Source organism: Drosophila persimilis, unplaced genomic scaffold, assembly GCF_003286085.1.
Source record: "Drosophila persimilis strain 14011-0111.01,24,50 unplaced genomic scaffold, DperRS2 tig00000631-arrow-arrow-pilon, whole genome shotgun sequence".
NCBI classification, from domain to species: domain Eukaryota; kingdom Metazoa; phylum Arthropoda; class Insecta; order Diptera; family Drosophilidae; genus Drosophila; species Drosophila persimilis.
Genome location: NW_020825327.1, coordinates 1,573,766 through 1,593,578, shown reverse-complemented (window position 1 = coordinate 1,593,578; position 19,813 = coordinate 1,573,766). Strand labels below are relative to the sequence as shown.

Genomic DNA, 19,813 nt, shown 5'->3' with positions numbered 1-19,813 from the left:
AGAGACCCTTCTGAATCCTTGAGATTATACAAGCTCAACACTGTAACCTATGGGACTGGACCAGCCCCATTCTTAGCTATCCGGTGTTTGAAAAGGTTGAGTGAGTCTGCGAAGCTCTCATTCCCTAGAGCTGCTAACGTTATTGGGTCCGACTTTTACGTCGATGACTTGTTGACTGGTGCTGCATGCGTAGAGGAGCTAAGGGCAATTAAGTCCGAAGTGTCTCAGGTTCTTCAGACCGCAGGGTTTGAGTTGACTAAGTGGTTTTCAAACTCACCCGAGATCACCGCATCTGAGAGCACAGCCCATAACAATCTCGGATTCAGAGTCGACAAAGGCGTTAGGAATCTCATGGTTACCTACTGACGATGCTTTTAAGTTCAAAATTGACAAATACAGTTATGGGTCTCCGAGCGACAAAACGGAACATACTATCGGTGACATCAAAGTTGTTTGACCCCCTTGGTTTATTAAGTCCTATCGTTATAAAAGGCAAGATCCTATTTCAGGAGCTTTGGCTTAACAAACTAGATTGGGATGAGTCGATCCCGCTGCATTTGGAAACAGCGTGGAATAAGTTGAAAAATACACTATCTCAATTGGAAGACATATCCATATCTCGGTTTGTGTATTCCGATCCGATGTCACCGGTTCAAATACATGCCTTTGCTGACGCCTCCATGAGAGCGTATGGAGCGTGCGTCTATATACGTAGCAGAACTGCAGAAGGTTTAAAAGTATCAAAGTTGACTTCGAAATCCAAAGTAGCGCCGCTCAAGACCAAAACGCTCCCAAGGCTTGAGTTATGTGCCGCTCACCTTCTCGCAGATCTCTGTCACAGAATCAAGCCCCTATTAAACATCCCATTGAACGAGTAGTTTATTGGTCGGATTCAGAGGTAACTCTTCATTGGACTTTCGTTTCAAATAGAGTGGCTGAGATTCAAGAGTGGTCAGATGATGCTACGTGGCGCATGTACCCAAACTGCTTAGAGTGTTCGTGTATGTGTTCCGCTTTATAAGAAAATGTAAAGACCCAAGCCTAAAATTCGAAAAAACTATCTCACCGACCGAATACAATGAAGCCTTTTATAAAATTGTCGAAATCGTCCAGCATCACGAGTATCAAGGAGAAATCGAAAAGGTTAGGAAAGGATCTACAATTGGTCCTAGTCTTCAGCGGTTGAACCTATTCATCCATGAAGACACAGGGACTTGGTGCAACTTTTCGTTGTTGCGAGTGGGGGGGCGACTAGCCAAAGCTCCTATATCATACGATGCCAAGTTTCCTCTGCTTTTGACTAAGCGCTCGCAATTCGTGCGAAGCTATATTCGTCATCTGCACCATTCGAATTTTCATGTCGGCCCACGAGCACTTGTGAGCATCCTTCGACAGAGCGTGTGGATAGTGAACGCTCAGGAGGTCTGCCGTCAGACAGTTCGATCTTGTATGCGCAACTATTGGGAAATTTACCCGCAGATCGACTCCGTGCTCTCCGCTCATTTTCAATTTGCGGCGTTGATTTTTGTGGACCAGTGCACACGACATTGAAAATTCGCGGAATGCCCCCATACAAGTCATACATTGCGCTTTTTGTTTGTTTTGCGTCCGGTTCACGGCGGTTCACCTAGAAATAGTTTCCGATCTAACCACTGATTGTTTTTTGTTGGCTTTTCCAAAGGTTCGTCGGGCGCCGAGGATATCCCCAAGTCGTTCATTGCGACAACGGGACGAACTTCGTCGGAGCGAGCCGCCATCTCAGCGCTCTGCGGATCAGGCTCAAGGAGCAAGGAGACGCAATTCGCGACTTCGCGTCAAAGAACGGATGCGAATTTGCGTTCATACCGCCGCGAGCTCCTCACATGGGAGGGCTATGGGAGGCAGGTGTAAAAACTGCCAAGAGCCTACTCCTACGGGCGGTAGGCAGCGCGCTCCTAACCGCCGAAGAGCTCGCCACAGTCCTCGTCGGCATCGAGGCCATAATGAACTCGAGGCCGCTGGGAGCCATCAGCCAAGATCCAAGCGACGGCGAGGCCCTAACACCCGGGCACCTGCTGACAAGCGGGTCGCTCATCGCCCCCCAGCACTGCGGACTCCGGACCAGGAGAGTCTCAGTTGCTTGCGGCGATGGCGACTTGTCTCGTCAGTCAGGCAAGCGTTTTGGCAGCGATGGTCCCGCGAATATGTCCTGGGGCTGCAAATTCGGGGCAAATGGCACCAGCAGCAACCGAACCTCGAGGAAGGAGACCTCGTCATCGTGGCCGAGGACAATCTGCCGCCTCAGGAGTGGCTCGTGGGGAGGGTCATCGCCACGCACGCAGGAGAGGACGGCATGGTCAGGGTCGTCGAAATAAGGACTAGCACTGGAGCGGGTTTTCGGCGGCCCATACACAAATTAGCGCCGCTCCCAATGTGTTGAAGCCGATGCAGGCGTTCAACGGGGCCGGTGTTGCGTGACCTTCCATCCATGGCCACAATTATTAGTTATTGATCTGAATTATGAAGTCTAGTGTAAGTTAGGCTAGGGCAAAGCGGGAGCGCAATAAAAGCTCGCTCTCTCGGTCTTGGCGAATTCGCCCCGCTTTGCCACCGTAGGATAGCTAGAGTAAGAGATTTGAATTGTGAAGAAAATATAGTTGTTCGCCAACCTTGAATTAGATCGAGCGTATCAAGTTTTTCGCCCCGCCAAATAAATAATTTAAATTACAGCCACTCAAAGTTTTCGGTAATTGATTAGAAAAACTCTTCTAATTTTTCAATCGCCATCATACGACCTATTATGCTCTATGGAGTGGTAGAATGGTGGCCAGCCCTAGACAAAAGAAATTATCTCAACAGACACAGTAGAGTTCAACGCATGGCAGAGCTATGCATAACAGGCGGGCTACCTTACTTATATAAGAACTGGGAATTTGGTTTCTGTGGTCCCTTTTTAGATGTTCATTAAGACTGTCAGAGACGTCTATATCCACATACAAATGACCTCGGTACCTTCAACCTTGTCTTTCGTTCTTGGGAAAAGAACACACTTTTGGGGAAAAACCATTTCCTTCTTTACTACTTACATGATATCCATCTTAAAATCGGCGCGAGCGTCAGTAAACTCGGAATTTTGCAAAAGCGATTCTAAGACGACGGGAATCTCGGCGGCCGGAAGAGCGTTTTGCACGCGATGTGGTATTTGGGCCCGCAGATTGTTGTATTGATGAATCAGATCGACTGGCTTGTTTCGAGTTTCCATTGAAACAGGGTCAAGTCCATCACCACCGTAGATGGTATCTACCATCTCGCTTACAGCGTTGCGAACAGTGCCATCGTAGTGCACAACCAGATCCTCAAGGCACTTGACCAAACGTCTCTGCAGATATCCTGTCTCTGCAGTCTTCACCGCCGTGTCAACCAAACCTTCGCGTCCGGCCATGGTATGAAAAAAAAATTCCGTCGGTGTTAGGCCAGAATAGAAGCTGTTCTGAACAAAGCCCCTAGCCGCGGGTATAGCAGCTGAAATCGGAAAAAGTCTGTTCAATTAATTTTATTGCTTGTTTTTACATGTGTCTACTTACAGTGCCTGTCAAAGTGGGGCAAAGCACGATTCTCGAAGCCGTTGGGAACTCGTTTACCACTAATAGCTTGCTGTCCTACGCAGGCGATCATTTGAGATATGTTGATGTTTGAGCCTTTAGAGCCACTCAGAGCCATTATAAGAGCGCTATTGGTGGGGTGCAGCTCGGCGAAACAAGTTTTAGCTGCTTGCTCGCGAATGCCTGAGAGCTCACGCAACATCACCGATTCCAAGGTCTCCTTGGGTGTACATCCAGGTTGGCACTGTAGTGTTCCCGACTTGAGATGTTCAATATAGTCATTGCACTTTGCGTAGCCGCGCTCCAACAATATCTCCTTGTGGTGTAGAAGTTTTTGGCTAGGCGTCACGTCACTTATGCCGAAGGAGAACCCAAGGTTCTGTATAAAATAAGAGGTGATCTGCAAAATATTTAAGGTTTTATTTAAAACATGCGACATGGAAGGTTCTAAGATATCTCTAAATCAAATTTCAGGAGGAGGGAATGAATAAGGATGAAACAAGAATTTCGTTGAGTTTATTCTTTAAGTAGCTTTTGCCGTCTGTAGAATATCTTATTTTTTTTAACTCTGCATTTTAACGGCCGCGGGGGCGGTGGCGTCTACTGTAACGAGCTAAACATCAGCTAGCCAGGCAGGGCACTACGATTCCTCTTTTATCAAAGATGGAGAAAGTAGCTGTTGCAGCAGACGATCTTAATTACCCTATCTTAGCGTGTGCGATGTTGTGAGCAGAGCTTTTGCTCTCACACGCCGCGCTCTTGTACTGCTCTTTGCGCATGCAAGATCGGCTCGGCGGTGGAGTCGGGGAGTTATTGCTATCTCTGGCTGCGACCAGTCCAATAAATGCTTTAAAGTCGAGCACTTGTTTTATTTGTTCATAAATTACCTGATAATTTAAAGTAAAAAATCGCAACTAGAGCCCGCTGGACCGGAGTCATCATAACGTTTAACTTGGAAAAAATCTTCCGAATTTTCATTGGCGCCCGAGCAAGGACATCGGCATCCAGCATTTCGTGGAAATTCGCACGACAAGCCAGTGACCTACAGTGCGAAAAAAAACTGAGTGCTAGAACCAAGCCACCATTTTGTGCGCTGTGTTTCTCTATTTGGCCACTGATCTCAATTTCATTGGCACCTCGTTGAATTGGAATACCAATTAAATAAAACACAAAGCAATAAAATAAACCAAAGTGAACAGCCAGCAACATAAAATATTTATTATATGCGGAATATTGGTGGATTGAAGAAAAGTGCAAATTGATGAGGGTTTACGGTACTTGCTAATCAGACGCTCTGGTCATTGCCGCTGTTTTCAATTCTCTTTTGCGAAGTACCGCTTATTGGTGCTGCCTTTACTTCGGTAACGCTATCGTTGCGCCAAATTGTCCATAATTTGGCTGCGTTTGGTTGTGTGCATTGGCAACATAATTTGTGTTTGTTTCGCTGCGTTAACCCTTTGATGCCGATACATAGTTTTTTGGAAAACATTTGATGTGTACATTGGCATGATAATTGTCAACTTTTCCGTTGCTGCCGTTGACCATTTATCTATTGAAGCCGATACAGATTTTTGTGGAAATTTCGCGTTCTTTTATAGTTTTTTGCATACCCTACAGTATTTCGGTTAGCCATTGTCTAAACCCAGTGCATTCATTTCCGACCCTCTTGAATTAAGAGAAAGCGGCAGAATGAGTGAAAAGGAAAGGGAAATTGTTACCAGGGAAGGAGGTTCGAAAGAAGGAGGGGGTCCAAAAGTCCTGCAAAAGTTAGCAACAGCAATGCAAAGACACGATAGGGCGATGGGCGATCTAAGGCGTGTGCGAACGGCCGTTGAGGAAAAAACTATTTCGTTCGACTCTCTTCAAATTAAATGCAGACTCGGGCTGATCGAAAATTATTGTGAAAAGTTGATGGATATACAGGCAGAGGTGGATTGTTTAAATCCCAACAACGATCTACGAGCATCGGTCGATGATATGTGTGTTACCACAAAGGCTCTGTACATGTCTGCACTTAAAGAACCCGAAACTCAGCGAATACAGAGGAGGGATAGGAGTAGCCTAAAATGAATCTCCCCAAGTTTAGTGGAAAACATGCTGAATTTAAAAACTTTATAAGCCTTTTCGCAGGGACCGTAATCATTATAAGTTATATAACAAAAATTACTTGGTAATGAACATATTTAAATTTTTTACGATTTTCTTCACAGATAATCATTATTTTTGAGAAATTTGATAAAACATAGACATAATCATTATTCTTGATATCTATGATTTTTATTTTTTTCGCTTAAAATAAAACTCAACAGGAATTTACGGCTTCTGTGTTAGAATGTTCGCCAATATTATTGCATATCCTTGTCAAAGGACCACAAAGCTACACCCTGCGCTAAAATTTTCTTTTTGAAAATACATTAAAATTGTTTGTTATTTTTGGTTTTGTCGTCGGAAATACGTTTAAGTAGTTGTCGCGCTTGACCTGCTTGAGCAAGGCTCTGCTATTGCACTAGTCTGAAATATTAATTTTTAATATGTTATGTTATATGTACAGTGGGCTGCAAAGGTGAGTACATACTCACTGACTTTCGCCTCCCATAACAGGCAAACGAATAAGGCCAAACAAACCAAATTTGTTCCCCATAATAAGGAATATTATGAAATATTATGGTCTGAAGTTGCTTTACATGGTAGCACGTTGGTCCTCTACAAAAAATGTATGTTATTCAGTTCAGAGAGAACTATTTACAACTTCTACAACCCTACTTCTTCATTTTCCGGAGAAATGTATTTATCCCGAGTTTAACTAAGTTTAACTTAACTAACTAAGCAAATTGGGAAAATTTTTCGAGAATGACTGGTTAATAAAAATTTTAAATTGCTGGAGTGGTTATCTCAAAGAACCGAACTTAATCCGATTGAAAACCTACGGTCAATCGTGAAACGACGGCTTGAGCACTACGAATCAGCGCCATCTAACCAAGGCGATCTCTGGGGATGTATAGATGCGGAATGCAATCGTGTTCCAAAAGATATTTTTGGGAATTTGATGGAGAACATTCCAAACCTTATTAAAAAAGTAATATCTAATATGGGTCTATGCACAAAATGTTAATATTATGATTTACTTTAATTTTTATGAAAAAGTGCAAAACCGAGTACATGCGAGTTGTTTTGGTTTTTTACTTTTCATTCTTTGAAAAATTTTTACTCGTTCTTGTAATTATTGCTTATTTGTTAAGAATACAAGTATTTATATGGTGAACAAATTTGGGTTGTTTGGCTTTATTCGTTTGCCTGTTATGGGAGGCGAAAGTCAGTGATTATGGGTATGTACTCACTTTTGCTCCCCACTATATGTACATACATCCATATCCATGTCTCTTCAGTATGAAGAAAAATTGCAAATAAGTATACATATTACAATACAATAACCCAAATGATACGGAAAACATGAATAAAAAAACATATACACGAAAAAAAAAACTAGAAACACTTTACACAGACACTTTTTAGGCTCTGCTCATCTAAAGACACTTTTTCTGTGAACGGCTGGCGAAAATCCTCTAGCTGAACCCTACACGAGGGTGCCGGCTGGGCAATGGACACTGCATTACCCCGCACAAGGGTAATGCACTGTCGCTTGCTCTGTCCGGGGTAATGCAGTGTCTAGCTAAGGCTATGGTCCGGCGTCTTCACGATTCAAAGTCGGGGAAACTGACCCGGGGCATGGCTAGAGGGGCCTGGCGGTCAGGCCTAAAACGCTAGGGGGTGGTCCCCCCGAAAAATATTAACCAGTATCGACCCTCGGGCCAACTATGGAGGCGAAGAAGGATCAAGCACGGGCTGGGATGTCAACCCAAACGTCGGTGGGAAGCGTGACTGCTATCACCGGCGGGCACGGGGAGGAGCAATCCTCTCTGCGTGTCGCCAGCGGTCCCAACTCAGACTTGGCGGGAGCAGGCCAAGTCAGTTGTAAAGCTACTGCCACAACAACAACAACAAAAACAACTCACTCCGCAGCCTGCAAGTTGAGCCGCACAGTTGCCGTAGTCGACACAGACACGGATCTGGAGAGCGTGCTCTCTCTGAGCAGGACGGAGCTCCCTGCGTAGGGAAGGGCCGAAGCGTTCCAAGGAGGGGATGAAGGCCAAAGCACAATACAAAGCGGCCCTCAATATCAAAAGCCGGCTGCAAGGTAAAGCAGACATCTCCCAGGAGAAGGTCAAGCTAGCCTGGGCCGAGCAGCGAGTAGAGGAGGGCCGACTACATTACGCCCAGATGCTACAGATGAGGGCGTCGAATGGCGAATATGGCAATAAGGTGGAGGAGATGATGGCCACCAAGAGGCAACGCTCGACTGAGAGTGCCATTAAAGACATTCCGGCGAGCAAGCGGCAACGCGGGCCCAAGAGTGCAGCCCCTTCACCGAAAGTGGCCAAGAAGCCATCGAAACCGAAAGCGAAGGTCAGCGATGTGACCAAACGACATTTGATCGTGGCACTCATCGACCGGAGCGAGGAAAACGGCAAGATGTCAGCGGCACAGTGGGAGCTTGTGCACGCGCGTCTCGTCGACGCACTGTTTGCACACATGGAAGAAGACCCCGCGGCCCCTATGCCCATGTTCGATGGTGCTGGGTGGCTAAATGGGGTTAAGATCCTAAAGTGCAACGACGATCCAACCCTAAGGTGGCTGACGCGTACGGTCTGCCAACTGGAGGCGATGTGGGAGGGGGCCAAGCTGGAAGTTGTGCACCGGGAGCTTATCCCGTCCAAGCCTAAGGCGAAGGTACTCTTCCCCATCACAATCCAGGGGGACCGAGCGCTGGAGCTCCTTCAGCGGCAAAACGCGGACGTGCCAACGACCGATTGGAGGATCCTACACATTGGTAGCCCACTACCCAACGAGGGGGGCCAATGTGTGATCCTCCAAATAAACAAGGAGGCAGAGGACCTGCTGTATCCCAAGTTCGGGAAGATGGCGTAGGGCATGGGTAGCGTCTACCTGCGCCTCAAAAAGCGCCACCCTGAGGACAAGGACGCGCATACCCTGCAGGTAGGCGAGGTAGAAAAGGACTTAGGTCTCGAGTCCATCGTGGAGGCCGCCCAGGGTCTTGCGCTTGAGGACGAAGTCGAGGAAGTCGGTGACCTGACGTTAGTAGTCAACCCGTCGGATGCAAGTGAGCCAGCCACCCATGCTGAGTGTGCTGCAGCTCAACTTGCATAAAAGCAAGGTAGCGTCGGCGGAGCTCCTCATCGCCATGGAGCAAGGGCTCGCCGACATAGCTCTAGTCCAGGAGCCCTGGATTGCGACAGGCAATTCAGTGGCCGGACTAAAGTCCTCAAATCACAACCTGTTCTACACAACATCGGTAAGCAGGAACAGAACCGTCGTACGCGTACGAAAGGGAATCCATGCTTACCTTATGCCTCATTACAGCACGGATGACCTGACGGTTGTGATGCTGGAAAGTGAGGAAAAGCGCCTTCTGGTGGCTTCCTGCTACATGGCTCACGACAGACCCGCACCACCCGACGAACTCTGGAGCCTGGTGACAGAAGCCGGCACCAAAAACTATCAGCTCGTCATCGGGACGGATGCCAATGCCCACCACAATGTGTGGGGAAGCACCGACATCAATGATAGAGGTGAGTCACTCGTAGGTCCGACCTCATCCAACGTGCTAGACCTAACACTTGCAACGGGAAACAGTACTACGGTATCAAGCTGGAGGGTCCTCGAAAGACCCTCCTTCTCAGATCACAAGTACATTCAGTTTAAGTGCGACTTCAAACATTCTTCGAAGGTTACAGTCTATAGAAACCCCCGGAATACAAACAGGGAAAAGTTTAAAAAGACAGTTACTTCGAAGCTCGCGAGTCCGGGCACAGTGAATTCCGCGAAGGACATAGAGAAGTCTCTGGAGACCCTATCCAACGCGTTACTGGACGCCTACCACACATCGTCCAAACCCTCGAGGACGAAGAAGAGGTCCAAGCCACTCTGGTGGAGCCGGGATCTCTCTCTTCAAAGGGACAACCTCAAGGAATTCGTTAAGATCGCCAAACAAGCGAACGAAGGGATCGTCTATGAGGAATCAGACTCCTGAGTGCTAAAAGAAGGAAATACGCAAAGCACGACGGAACCCGTGGAGGACCTTCTGCTCCAACATCGAGAAAGTACCAGAAACCGCACGGCTTCGGAAGCTGCTCTCTAAGCAGCCTACCATACAAAGCCAATTAAAGCTAGATTATGGACAGTGGACAGAGGGCAGTGACGAAGCCCTAACAGCACTAATGGAGGAACATTTCCCTGGTTGCACCGAGGTCGCTGATGCCAAAGAGCACCAGGACCTAGCAACCGAGGAACAACACCCCCCAACAGATCTGTTAACCACTAAGCGAATCCACTGGGCAATAGACTCCTTTGCGGGCACAAAAGCACCAAGACTTGACGGGGTATTCCCAGCCATGATGCAGGTGACCAAAGAGGCGATTACCCCATGGCTCTCCGCAATACTCACAGCTTGTATAAGTACTGGGTATATCCCTATCCAATGGAGAACCTCGAGAGTTGTCTTCTTCCCAAAGGCAGGAAAGTGCAGCCATGCGAGTCCCAAGGACTATAGACCGATAAGCCTTACCTCCTTTATATTTAAAACACTAGAAAAGCTGCTGTACTTACACATCAGGAATGAGGTAGGGGGACTGATGTCAACCAACCAGCACGCCTATACTAAAGGGAAATCGGTGGAGACCGCACTACACTCGGTAGTAGCTACCATTGAGAAAGCCCTTCACCATAAAAAGTATGCACTGGGAGTATTCGTGGACATCTCCGGAGCATTTAACAACGTGGCTACAAAAGCAATAACAAATCGCCTGGTAGCGACTAATACACACCCAGCAATCAACCTGTGGATAAGGAACCTCCTAAGTTGCAGACGGGTGCAATCAGAGTGGGGCACCGCTTCCATGGTAAAAGAGGCACACAGAGGCACACCCGAGGATGGAGTCCTATCGCCCCTCCTGTGGAATCTGGTGGTCGACGACCTCATAATGAGATACGAAAGGAAGACCCCAATAATAACAGCTTATGCGGACGACATAAGCATACTTATTACGGGTGTTTGCCCATCGACCCTCAGCTCACTAACGGAACGTACACTCAGGGAGATACGCGAGTGGGCGGAAGAAGTAGGACTCAGTATCAACGCGGACAACACGGACCTCATCCTCTTTACCAAGAGGTACAAGTTACCGATATGGACCCCCCCTAAGATCAATCAAACTAGGCTAGCCCCAAAAACACAAGTCAAATACCTGGGCACAGTACTGGATAGTAAACTGGCATGGAAACCCAATGTATTGGAAAGGGTGAAGAAGGCCACCATTGCGCTTTACGCATCCAAGAAGATGCTCAGCAGCACATGGGGCCTGTCTCCGGCTCTGATGCATTGGGCTTACATCTCGGTGGTGCAACCAACTCTGCTGTGTGGAGTCTTAGTGTGGTGGCAAGCTACTGGAAAGAAAACGTATCATAAGCTTATGGAAAGGACTCAGCGACAGGCTTTGCTCTGTATTACAGGGGCGCTGAGGTCAACCCCAAAAAAAGCACTCGAAACCCTAGACATCCACGCCCGTCTGACTGCAGGAAACGCAGCACAACGCCTCATCGCTTCAGGAAATATGTCGCCTTAAGAATACGGGCATTGTTCAATTGGAAGGGAAATGAACAGATCAACTGATTACATGACCCCCCAAACATGCCTCGACGTAAAAACAACTGCATCTTTGGAACCTGAAGACTGGAAAATCGGAAGAGCCCAAACGGAGCAACTCAATATATATACGGACGGCTCCAAGATGGACGGAGGAGTAGGAGCGGGCCTATATTGTACAGACCCTGAGATAAGGTCGCTCTGCTCACTGAAAGAGCACACGATGCGGTCAACCTATTCGTAGACAGCCAAGCGGCGATAAGATCCATGCAGTCGTCCGCAGTCAGTTCCAGAAATGTCTTGGCGAGCAGAGAGGTACTAAATACCCTAAGCACGACAAAGTCAGTGCGGATCTACTGGATTCCCAGCCACCACGGCATCGAAGGAAACGAGACGGCGGACGTACTAGCTAAGGAAGGCGTCGGGCTGGCGAATACGAGAACCGAGAACGTGCCTGTCTCCCTTAGAACGCTGCAAAGCGATCTAAAAAAGCAGTCCGGATCACAAACCGAAAGTAGGTGGAGGAGTACCACCGCCTGCAGAACCTCGAAAATCATGTGCAAGGACCGCAATGACAAACTCAGATACTACCTGCTGCACCTACCACGGAAGGACTGCTGATTATTAGTGGGAATATTAACGGGCATCACAAACAGAGACAGTTGTAGGAAATGTGACGAACCTGGGGCAACCGAAACCCTGGAACCCTGGATCAAAAGTGTCTGGCTAAGCTGTTATTCTGAGACACTATTGTGTGTCGGGCTCAACCGAAAACACAAAACACATAACAGAAGCGAAGAGACAAAAAGTGTTCTGCTCAGTGAGAGACCGTGTCTGCAAGGTCTTTTTCTGTTTCGTCAGTGACGAGCGGGTCACAAGTTGCCTGGGGATTGGTAATCCATGTTTTGCCTTGATTTTGTTGAAGCTTATTAATTCTTCAGTTGCAAACTGCCGTTCTGTCTATTTTCTTATGTCTGATACTGGGCCAAGCCGACAATTTATGCGGTAGCCGTCTGGATTTATTCAAAATTTTGAAATAAAATTTCGATGTCGATTCATTAGCGAAGCTATTCGATCAGTTTTCATGCCGGCTAATTTCATTCTTTTGATCCTTCCCTGTTCTTCCTCAGACAATTTTGTACCACGTTGTAGTTTTAACTAAACATGCAATTTTTTTTAATATTCATTCACTTTTACTGAAAAGATGTAGAGAGCGCAACTTTGATTTGAACTGCAAAGTCCGCCCTCTACGGCTACCAAAAAAAAATTTAACATCAAATTGCGATAAGCAAGAATCTCTCCGAGAGCCGGCTATTGCTGATTCTCCGATGCCTCATACAGCACCGTCTGCCGCCAACCTCTCTTTAAAAACTTCAAAGCCTCACGATACTTAGTCAGAACGGCTCTCCTCCGCCTGACTTCGCAAACATTGAACGACACGACAAAGAGTGCGTGGGAGAGACACAGAAAATCAGTCAGAATGTGTCGTCTGGCGATGCGTAGTCACTGCAAATTGATTTTTCCTTTTGGTTATAATAATGATCCGATCTAATCTAATTCGGCAATCTGGTAGATATGGTCATTCTCTATGACTGTGTGTTTGTTCAAAATTGTGGATGCCACAGATTTTCGACCTTTGTTGGGGCGAAAGTCAGTGGGGCGAAAATTTGAAATGCATTTGTAACATTGAAATCTAACAGAAGTGTGGATACCAAAATTGGTTGCTCTAGCTCTTATAGTCTCTGAGATTTAGGCGCTCATTTTAAGCGATAGGCAAAGCCGACCATGAAACGTGTGTGTTAGAGAGATACAGAACGAGAGACAATAAGTTTGTTTTCTTCATTCGGGCTATAATATTCTGCAGTCTAGAAGATAGTCATTCTCTACGATATTGCGTTTCTGGTTTTCTCGTATCATTAAAATCATGGATGCCACAGATATTCGATTTTAGTGGGAGCGGAAAGGGGCGGGGCGAAGTCTTGAAATGCACTTGTAACAGTGACAGATAACAGATGTCTGGACAGAAAATACACTCATTCAATTGCATATACTGACTGATTGCCAGGTATAAAGTAGGCAACGCTTTCCGCGTTTCAGTAAAAACCGATGTATGTTATATAAAATACCTCATATATAAACCTGCTAGTTTGGTTATTTCACACATTGTGCCACGGTCTCGGTCAGCTTAACTTCTTCAGACTGCTTTTTTGACCGAACGTTTCGATTTAGTTTAATGATAAAATGCTCTTATTTTTATCAAATTTGGTTAAATTACTTAATAAAAAAATGTTTTCATATATGTTTTTTGATAGCTATAGTACTTATGATTTAGTGGACTAATCCGGCCGATTCTGACAAATGATTTGCATATTCATCAAAGAAAACTTATATACAAAATTTCGTTGAAATAGAATAAAAACAAATTTTTCGTTATTTAACAGATTTTTTAAAAAGGTCAGATTAAGAACCCGACGTTGACAAAGGATCTCTGCTGATAATAGTTATTGCCCAGTTTTGTTTATTGCGACACTTTAAAACTGAGGGACTAGGTTGCAGACAGTCAGACATGGCTATATCGACCTATATAGTACAATGAGATCAAGAATATACATATGTATATACTTATATTGAGATTAGTTCTGTGCGTTAAAAAATATATAAAAATGGTGTAAAAAAAGTTAAATGCTTTCAAAGCTTATTGATAGCTGCCAGTATATCCTTTACAGAAATCAAAGCAGTGGGAACGTTGAGTCGTGGCTACGGCCGCGACTCTACATTTATACTCGATACTTAGTCACCCGAAATACCCGGTACCCTGCGCACACATTCACGACCAAGAGTGTGTGCGAACGAGACAGGGAATAAGCTAACGCGTGGATGGAGTTGCCTACCCTCTGCAAATTGATTTGTTCCTTCTGGCTATAATAATAATCAGATCTGATCCAGAATCGGCTATCTGCTAGATATAATTTCATTCTCTACTATTCTGCATATTTAGTTTTCTTGTATCTTCAAAATTTTGGATGCCACAGATTTTCGTCGTATGTGGAGGCGGAAAAGGTCGTGCCAAAATTTTGAAACATATACATTCATGGTATCACACCATAGGAGTCTGGATACAAAATGTCTGTAATCTAGCTCTAATAGTCTCTGAGAACTAGGCGTCAAACAAGACGGACGGATGCACAGACAGACATGGGTCTATTGACTCGGCTATTGATGCTGATCAAGAATATATATACTTTATGAAGTCAGAAACGTTTCCTTCTGAGCATTACACACATCCATTTTCCCCACAAATCTAATATACTCCTATACTTTCTTTAAGTATCGGGTATAAAATCTTAATCTTAAATGTCCATAAATACACAACATAAATATTTAGGAATATAAACCAATACTGCGTAACAGTTAAAAAAAAGTTAGTGGGCTTTTGTGTTAAAATACAAACCCTGGCCAGTCGCCACATTGCTTTGGTAGCGTGCGCCTCACCAAAGTCCCTCAGCAGTAAATAAAAGATACATTGCTTTGTACCCGAGCCCATTGTGGCCTTATCCATTACACCACACATTAGCTCAGAATTCCGGATGTGAATCCCTACAATTAGTGCACAGAAAGTCGAGTTTAGTTGTAAATTCATTTGTTAAGTATATTAAAAAGCCACATACAAGAGTCGTTGATACATAGATCCATGTTTTTTGTATAGTTTCGGCCCTTGTTCACCATATTGAGACGAATATGAGAGTCGCTGTTTGGGCGCATTAGCAAGCTGAATATTTGTTTTCCAGTCCAGAGTCGGCGCGGCTTAAGAAGAGCAGGTGCTGGTATCTGAATGTTCATGGTCGAGTCTTCGTTGTCTAAAAAGCAGGCAGCTAACTGCATTGCCTCTTCCTTGGTAAGAAAAACCTCTTTTTGTGTAAGCAGGTATCCACCAGTTATAAAGTCCTGCGTGGCAGCAATCAAAATCTCGCCATTTTTTGGCGTAACCAAGTTTGACTGATTACCCATAAGGATTAATGCCTCGGCTCTGGCCTCCTCAGTCTGTGGCAAGTGAAGATTCATCTCATCACCGTCGAAGTCGGCGTTGTATGGTGTACAGGCGCACTCATTAAAACGAAACGTCCGTTGGGGTTGTACTTTGGCGCGATGACACATAATGGACATCTTGTGGAGCGAAGGTTGGCGATTAAATAGAACGATATCGTTATCGCACAGATGCCTCTCCACAATATCCCCACATTTAAGCTCCTGTGCAACCTTCTCACGATTGCCATATGCGAGGTACTTTTTAAAACTAGAACCCCGCTGTTGGACGTAGTTGGCCCCTGGGTGCGTGCCAGGTCCATTGCGTACAAGATGCTTCATATGACGAATGTTTGCGAGATTTACGCGTTCCGGGTAGGTAAGAATCTTAGCAACACGCACTGGCACACCCACCTGATTAATCATCAAGTTGGGGTCCGGCGAAATGACGGTACGGCCGCTGAAGTCTACACGTTTTCCAGATAGGTTGCATCGGAATCGTCCCTGTTTTCCCTTCAAACGCTGAACAATGCCTCGTGTAGTTTTCTTCGGTGCCATGTTGATCGGAATTCCACTGATCTCGCTATGAAAGTAAAGGGCCACATGCAGTTGTAAAAAGTCCCAGTCTTCATATATAAGTTCTATTTTTCCGCCGGTAGCCATGTGACGCTGGATCACATCATTAATTAGTAAGATCTCGCTCTGTTTCATAGTCAAGTCATCTTCTGTTGTGCCGGCCTTTACTTCTGATAATACCGATGGACGAATGCAGGCAGGAGGCACAAATACGCGCGTCACAATTAGATGCTTAGGATGGGCACCACGAGAGCACATTCCCAATAAGGCTACATCACTCTGTGGGATCTGTTCAAAAAGGTCCAGCACCATTAGTGGAGTTAGCTCCTCAGCCGTGCTGTAATTACTGAGTGTAAGATTAAGGTCGCGATTGAACTCTGTCGAGCGAAGCATTTCATCCATATTGCTTGTAAACACAGCATCTACCTTGCGCCCTTTGTATGGATCATGCAAAATCTTCAGAAGCCCAGGACCCTTTTTCACGCCTCCGTTGGCGGTTCCGCAGTGTGGGCATTTTGTGACTTTCTTGGCCTTGGCCAACATCTGTGCATGCAAGGCTTTTTTTCCCAGATATGAGAAATTTGGATTATGTAGCTTTTTTTCAAATGAAAGACGGTCCTCAAACTTTAGCATCACCTGAGCACACGACTTACATATCATCTGTAGAATATTAATTGTGGCACGGAAGTGGCCTATGTGGAAGACTGGGAGCGCTAAGTCTAAATAGCCAAAGTGCCCGATGCACTCATTCAAACCATGACCGCACGTTTCACATACAGCATCTTTCGTGCTGATGCCCATTCGACGATCCAGTACGCCAGAAGGCACCGGTTGTCGTTGTCCTTGATAGAGATTTTTTGAGGTGATCCTTACCAGCGCTTCCTGCTGAATCTCATCGGCCCCACTGATTCCAAACTGTACATGTGAACTGGGGAAACGGTGATTTTAACTAGTACAAATTTAAAATGGAGACACTTACATTTTTTTGTTCAGAGCCGATGCACGAAACTGTTCCTTAGGCATATTGATAACACCAAAAAGTATATTTGTATATGATAAATGTGAATTACAATTCAAGACTTAGGGCTACACAACCATCGTTGGCACTATCGATAATATTTAATTGAACGATATGTCCCGGTTTTTTTTTCCATCGATATGTCGTTCTAAAGCAAACGTTGGGATTTCGAAGACTATAATAGGCTCTGCACACTGAGCCCATCCCGGGGGAATGGTGGGATTTTTTGACAGGTGTGAAACTCCGATTCACACTGGCACCATTCACCATCCGTCGAAAACAGCTAATGACAATTTATTAATTTTTGTTCTTGTAATGGATGATGAAGATGTTGCAATTATTCCGGCCGTGGTTCAACAGCAAAATATGCGAACAGCCTGATAGCAGCAACAGTTCTGGTGATTTTAATCAGTCAGCAGAACAGATACGATTTGCCATCGCAAAATATTGTTTAGACCGTAATGCAAATTATAAACTTCTTTATTTTTATTTCTCAGCACTTGCAATAAATCATCTGGAGTTTTGTTTTTGCGTGTTAATGAGGTCCTCGACCATCATTTCCTTCCTAATTTCATGTTCTTCCTTCTACCTGCAGAAATTACAGGACGAGCACCAGGAAACAAAGCGAGAGATACTCCAGCAAACTGCGAGCAGCCAATGCCAGTCTAACCTCCAAACAGAGCAATTTTTACGGGAGTCCAAAGTGTAATGTTTATATCACATATATGTATAGCTTTATTCTAGCCAATAAAAAAAGCCAATTTATAAATTTTAAACTGTTGAAATTTCACAATTTAGACCATAATATTGTTATTTTATATTCATCAGCTGCTTTTGATGGATGGTAGATGTTGGAAGGTTCTATTGATAATCGGGGTTTCACATCTGTCAAAAAATCCCACCGTTCCCCGGGATGTGCTCAATGTGCAGAGCCTAATACAAATGTTTAATGTTACATGTTTAGAGTTCAACTATGGATAGTTAAACTGTGTAAAAATAGTGTTCGGGCCAGCCGCTGAATAATAACCGTAACTTTAACATTATTATTGTATGAGCAGTTGTAAAGCGTTGACTTTCTGCAGAGCTGCTGCGCTCTCCCGCTAAAGGGGCTCTCTGCCGCCGCCACTTCGGCAATTACTTTGATCTGCTGCCGCCACTTCGGCAATCACTTTGATCTAACGCCGTCGTCTATAGTTTAGTTCTATGCTAACCCCTCTGCGCATTGGTTGCATATCGATCTCGCATAAAGTTTATCTGGCAATAGCAAGCAATCGGCTTCCGCTAAGCCACCAAGATTAAATACGAATTATAAAGATTAACCCAAAATCTCTTTTCATTTTTGAAACACATAGGTGCCAAAAAAGCTTGGCATCCAAACATTGGTGACCCCCCGACGTGATATAAAACCATTTCTTAATCGCGTTCCGTTAAAACACTTATTAATTATACAATATTGTGTTGTTGGGTAGTTTAACTACCAACAAATATATTTGGGTGCACGTTGAAAAACAGTTTAAAGTGCAAATTCAGTGAGAGTGCGGCTGGATTATTTATAGACAAATTCCGGTACTTTAAGCGTCGAATCTCTCATTCTCTGCGCAGCTGCAGCCGCGGTTCTTGACTTTTCGTGTCTTGCATTCTCGCTCTCGCGTCTATACATCGTCGCTTAAGCGGTATTTCATTTTCCGTTGTTGTGTCGAATTGCACAACGGTTAACAAGGACAACGATCCGAATACAGGCGCGGGCGGAAATATTGTGGTGGTTGATTCCAGACTGAGTCTGTATAAGCGTAAAAGTCAGTCATTATATGATCGATTGCACAGGCTTGGCGAATCCTTCGCGGGGAATAAAATCGATAAGCTGACCGCCGCGGAAGTCGAGGTGCGCCTTGATATGTTGGCAGAAATTCGAGAGGAATTTAATAAGGCCCATAATGAATTGGAGGCTCTCGATCAAAACGAGATTGGGAGTGAGCTGCGCGAAATCTTCGATACTCTTTTCATATCGTTGAAAGCTGAGTTGCTGGCTGCTGTTGAAGTAAGCCAGTCACACGCCGCTGCCCATTCTACGACTCTGCCAAGCCATTCCGGACATAGTACCATCATCATGGCTCACAAGCAGCGACTTCCTGAGCTGAAGGTGCCTAAGTTTTCTGGTGGATACGTCGAGTTCTCGGATTTTATGGCAATGTTCAAATCGGTGATTGAAGCGGATGCGGATCTCAGTGACATCGAGAAATTCCAGCACCTTCGCTCTTGCCTCGCTGATGCGGCTTTGGATTCGGTTCGATCGTTGGAGCTCTCCAGTGCCAATTATCGTGCGGCTCTGGATATACTTAATAAACGCTTTAATAACAAAAGACTTGTTTTCCAGGCACACATCAAGAAGATTCTTGGGCTAAAGAGGGTAGACTCGCCTTCTGCTAAAAGGCTTCGGGAGTTTTCGGATGCAGTCAATTTACACATGCGAGCGTTGCAGACATTGGGAACTGCTGAGGAGATTTCAGGATTCATGGTTATCAACATGCTGCTCCAGAAGTTGGATTCGAAGACGCAAACCAAATGGGAGGAGCACACATCGTCGGATGCTATACCTACCGCAGAGGAATTCTTCGAATTCTTGCAGCAACGCTGCCAGAAAATGGAGCGATTGGAATATGCTACAGCGACACACGCTAGTAGCGATCAGGTGGGAAAAAACCATTCCTATACGAAGGTTAAGAAAACGTTTGTAGCTTCCAACTCTTCCGCCGACCCGTCTGTATGCGTCTTTTGCCACTCAGCGGGCCATGGAATATACTCGTGCAAGATATTCGGAAATCTCTCACCGTTGCTGCGACACAAAGAAGTGAAGAAGCTTTCCCTATTCTTCAATTGCCTAAAACCGGGGCACCG

The 19,813-nt window shown here is 45.2% G+C and overlaps 1 protein-coding gene across 1 annotated transcript; it reads right to left on the bottom strand.

Annotated features, from left to right (window-relative positions):
- Positions 1–3,054: 3,054 nt before the first annotated feature.
- On the bottom strand, positions 3,055–16,944 carry LOC6603525 (DNA-directed RNA polymerase III subunit RPC1). The gene is made up of 5 exons (XM_002028468.2): positions 16,880–16,944; positions 14,970–16,828; positions 14,753–14,898; positions 3,564–3,981; positions 3,055–3,501 (listed from the first exon to the last, which is right to left on the bottom strand). Exons 1-5 carry the CDS (start codon positions 16,921–16,923, stop codon positions 3,062–3,064), a joined length of 2,907 nt encoding a protein of 968 aa, XP_002028504.1. The 5' UTR covers positions 16,924–16,944; the 3' UTR covers positions 3,055–3,061.
- Between the last annotated feature and the right edge of the window lie 2,869 nt (positions 16,945–19,813).